Genomic DNA, 5,058 nt, shown 5'->3' with positions numbered 1-5,058 from the left:
GGAGACACTTGGAGACGAGGAGACACTAGGAGGGACACAGGAGGTAAGTAATGCACAAAGTATTTAATGGTAATCAGTAGCAAAGTCATTGAGTCCTCTACGTGTAAACAAGACCGGATAGTGAGGGTGCCTGAGGTGTGTGCTTTTATGCAGGCTGGAATTGAGGTGCTTGATTGGTGACAGGTGCGGGTGCTTAGAACTCAGGTGAGAGGGATCGTTGTGATTGGGTGGTGGCGGAGCTTGGCCGATCTGTTACATTAAAGAACTGAAAAGATACTTTAAAAATGAAACTAAAACTGCCAGCAGGCTGCGACAAGTCACTGATTTTTATCACTAAATCATTCATTCAATTGATTCATTCGAACGGCTGATTCATTCAGGAATGACGCAAGTGACAGTATTTATGAATGGGTAATCATGAATCACTGACTCACTAGATTAATTTAAAAATGCAGTTAAGTCATAAACGAGACACCGCTGTGTTTGAATTGAGATGTGTAGCGGCTGAGCTGTGACTTTGTTTCAAACTATTTTCGACGACGAAATAGAGCAAAATCAGACAATAGTGTTATAGTCAGACAATGTAAGTCACTTAATATTAACTTTTTGTCTACTGAACTGTTGTATTAAATCAGTATCACATTTACAAACTCCTTTAAAACTCATTAAAAGCTGTCTCTCATCTTAGCTCATCGCAATCTCATCTTTGAAATATAAGTTGAAATATAAAACCATGGTGTGAGCGCTCTTCACACAGCATGAGTCCCTGTCAAAAAGGTGTGTCATTCGACATGATGGGTGTGGGGCTGCTTAGAAGCGTCAGATATGGGTGATATGGAAGCAACCTCTAATGTTATGCTCGGTTTAAAATGCACAATAGGTTATTCTGTGTGCGTCCCCATCCAGGACGCCTTCGGGGTGTGCATGCTGTGACGCTTCCTCATAGAGGACGGCTGGCAAAGAGGCCATTGTTCAAAATACTTCTTCGTCAAAGAATCTCTCGTAAGAAATATGAGTTGAAATATAAAATCTCAAAGTGTTTGTCATGTAAGAAAAAGTTATCGGTCGATTGTCAAAATAAGTAAAGGTATAAACATTTTTATTTTAACCAAGCAAAAGGGATATTGTGGACCCCGACATGCCTAGACACTTTCCATAGACATTGATTTTTATACTGTATATTCTATCCCCTGCCCTAAAACCTACCCATCACAGTAAACTTTCATTTTTTTATTTTCAAAAACATCACTAATATCATTTTGCCATTTAAAAAAAAGCTGTTTTGCTCATGGGGACAAATTTTGCTCAGGTCAAACATTTGATGTATTAGTGCACAACAAGGGGGTACATGAACCACACACACACACACACGTCAAATTGTCATAATTTATGGGAGGCTTTCCATAGACATAACGATTTTATACAGTACAAACTGTACACCTACCCATCACACAAAACTTTCTGCATATTTACATTTTTAATAAAACATTGTTTAGTATGTTTGTAAGTATTTTAATTATGATGACTCAAGAAATATTTTATCTATTTTAAAGAAGATGGTAATAAATAAAATATTTGATTATATATAAAACACTCAATATAAAAACAAACATGGCACTAAAAACAGCAAAACATTTACTACAGTTTTAGGTAACAATATATATGAAAAAAAAACATCTTACATTTTTCAGAGATCTAAAAAGTAGTTCCTTATGTAATGATGGTTCATACCTTTAATGAAAGGTTTACAAAAAATTAATTTAGTTTAAGTTATATCATAAATAAAAACTTAAAGATACTTACCTTGTCCATTGTGAAACTGATATGGGATGGGCGAGGGAGGAGATACAGACCAGATGTTAAGAAATAAATGTATAGCACATCCAAAACTTTCACTTAGAAAAAAGTGAATGTTTTGAATGTGCTACATTTATTTCAAAGTGTAATTTTGCTTTAAAGTTTAAATAAATATGGTCCCCTACTACTTCCATCCTATGGTTGAAATATTCTGACTGACCTGAAGTATAATTTGTATTAATCAGGTTTATTCCAGTTCTAAAACTTCAGATTGTTTAAAAGTTTAGATTCTTTAAAAGTTTCTTATTTCTACAAAGATTCAACCAGCGTTTTGCTCTGGTCAATATGAGGTATTGTAGCGGATTAGCTCATGGGGAAATATGAATAATTAACCATAACTAGTTATAATTAATTATTCATATTTTAGATCCACTGTAGATATTTAGCTGACCACTCAGGGTCAACTGTCTTGTCAATTCTAAGAACGTTAATTTCCTGGTTAAGGGAAATAACTTTCTTACTGTACAATTCTATAAACTTGTAACGTAAATCTGCATGATTATTGACTCCGGTTATGAGTAAACACTGAACACGTCAAGTGTGATACAAGTAAGGTTTTATTAACTACATAAACACTTAAACTAGTCTAACATACTACATAAACACATAGACTGGTCTAACATACACATACACACACACACACACACACACACACATACAGTTGGTATAGAAAAGGGTTAAAGTTTAACTCAGCATAGAAAGAGGCATAAAGAATGAATTTTATGAAACACTTTGCATATTCAACAGATCTAAAACCTGAGGGAAAACGTCAGATTCTTAGTTCAAACAAACCTTGTAAAAAGGTGTAACTGATACTTAATGCATCAATTAAATCGACTAAGTTTGATACTTGCGTATGTCTGAAAAAGATTCCTGATGCAATCTTAAGGCCCCAAGATCTTGCTGAAGTTGGTTGATGAAAAAGAGCTAGTTTGAGTCAGAATCACTTGATGAATAAAAAGGACTAGGCCGGAGCCTGGCACGAGCTTTGGTATCCTGGAGCATTTCTCACATCTTCATCTTAGCATCTCACTGAACCACCGAACAGGGCGGGTCACATGGAGTGTGGCCTTTTAAAGCCTGCAGAGATTCACGCCTCTCAAGATTGGTTCGTCCAATGAGGAAGGCTGAAATCCCAAGCGGGAGGTTGGACATACTGAGGATTTTTATGAGTCTTTGTCTGTAAGCATGGTATTTTGCATATGTAATTCACTTGGGTGTTGATGCAGAAATTAGTAATGATTCTTAGAACATCCATATGTTGCAGAGGTATCAGCATGTAATATGCACTCTCAGTTAGATCATCCGAAGACGAATTCATAGATACTAGACATGGTAGAGTTACTTATATGAATGAGTGGTTTATCGTAAGCATGAATAACAATAGTCTATAATACAACAGATTAAATACAACACAGCAATAATATACACAATGGCCTGAAGAAAATGGGTGTTCATTCAAAGAAGGTTTTCCTATGAATTAATTAGTAGAAAAGTCAGTTTCTCCTGTGCATTTGTGCCTTTCTTATGAGGAAAATGAGGGAGTTTATCCCCTGCATTCCTTTTAGGCCATAAAACCAGTGATATCAGCATTGGTTACCATGGAACCAGAGGCCTGTTCTGCTTTTCTGAGGTGTTAGGTGCATTTCGGGGGAAGGGTCCATAGACCCTCGTAATTGGCCATTTGGTTAGGTGATGGGGAGTTCGATATTATTTGTTAAATATAACAAAAAGTTGTGTGTCTGATTGGTCCAAATGCTACAGTATGCTGACAAAAAATTGTCGCATTTAGGTGTGTTTTAAAATATAACTTAACTATACATATTGAACTATCCTCAAACAAGTCCAATCATCAGAAATACCTTCTGCTGATGGAGATACATTTTTAATAATATTTTTTTCCTGTGTCCCGCAGTAGAAAATATCTCCACTGTTAAAACCTAGTATACAATATGTATTAAAACTATAGAATTAATTAATGGTGTTAATACTTTTGTCAAATTTTAAGGGTTCACATGTCTCATAGATTGATATGATTTTAGTTTTCCAACTTTTTCCCAAAATCTAATTTTGTACGTTTTGCATAACACTTTTTTTTTTTCCCAAATCATAATCTTGCTTTAAAGTTTGAATAAAAGGTTATTAAATGTAGCTTCATACCCATTGTTCTGAGAACTTCATAAAAAAATGTATTTTAGGGTTGGTAAGATTGTTATGTTTTTGAAAGAAGTCTTTTTTGCTCCCCAAGGCTGCAATTATTTGATCAAAAATACAGTAAAAACAGTAATATTGTGAAAATTTCAATTTAATCTCTTTGAGTATATTTTAATATATAGTTTATCCCTGTGATAGTAAAGCACATTTTTTAGCAGCCATTACCTTAGTCTTTATTGTCACATCATCAAGTTTTATAGAGGTTTTTTTCTAGCCATATCTACTCCATATCATCCATTTTTATGTCAAATACATGAATATAATCAATTCATTAACACATTAACACAATATAATCAATTCATTAATTTTTGGGGCATTTCTATCATACTGACCCCAAACCTTTGAACAGTGTTGTGGATGGCTGGCTGGCTTGATGGATGTATGGATGGATGAATTGATTGATTGATGGATGGGTGAACTGATTGATGGATATATAGTTTTGTATGTGTATGTTAATCATCTGATGGTTTTCCTGTTTCTGTGGCAGATGAACTTTGTGAAAGAGCAGTTTGGAGACACTCAGAGGGAATGGGTGCTGCTTGTGTGTATCGGAGCGTCGTCTGGAGTCGGTCGACTGCTGTTTGGGAAGATCGGAGACCTCATACCTGGAGTAAAGAAAATCTACATGCAGGTACAGAAACCCACAGGAACTGCTTACTGCATGCCAGTGAATCATAATTCCATAGCTCAAGAAGTTTGTTTCTAGGGCTGCTACAAATGAATATTTTGATAATCGATTAATCTAACGATTATTGCAACGATTAATCGACTAATCGTCACTTATTTCACTGATTAATCACTAGTTTCTGCAACTTTCATGCTACAGTGGGGCAAAAAAGTATTTAGTCAGCCACCAATTGTGCAAGTTCTCCCACTTAAAAAGATGAGAGAGGCCTGTAATTTTCATCATAGGTATACCTCAACTATGAGAGACAAAATGAGAAAAAAAATTTCCAGAAAATCACATTGTAGGATTTTTAAAGAATT

General features: G+C 35.1%; 1 protein-coding gene across 1 annotated transcript in view; it reads left to right on the top strand.

Moving 5' to 3' along the window:
* LOC107596364 (monocarboxylate transporter 8-like) overlaps positions 1–5,058 on the top strand; it is a 24,886-nt gene that overhangs the window by 16,100 nt on the left and 3,728 nt on the right. The window contains exon 4 of the mRNA XM_016287088.1: positions 4,559–4,702. Within this exon, the coding sequence (XP_016142574.1) occupies positions 4,559–4,702 (144 nt within the window). The remainder of the gene's footprint in view (positions 1–4,558; positions 4,703–5,058) is intronic.

Source organism: Sinocyclocheilus grahami, unplaced genomic scaffold (genome assembly GCF_001515645.1).
Source record: "Sinocyclocheilus grahami isolate Dianchi unplaced genomic scaffold, SAMN03320097.WGS_v1.1 scaffold218.1, whole genome shotgun sequence".
Taxonomy (NCBI): domain Eukaryota; kingdom Metazoa; phylum Chordata; class Actinopteri; order Cypriniformes; family Cyprinidae; genus Sinocyclocheilus; species Sinocyclocheilus grahami.
This window is presented reverse-complemented; position numbering and strand designations above follow the sequence as displayed.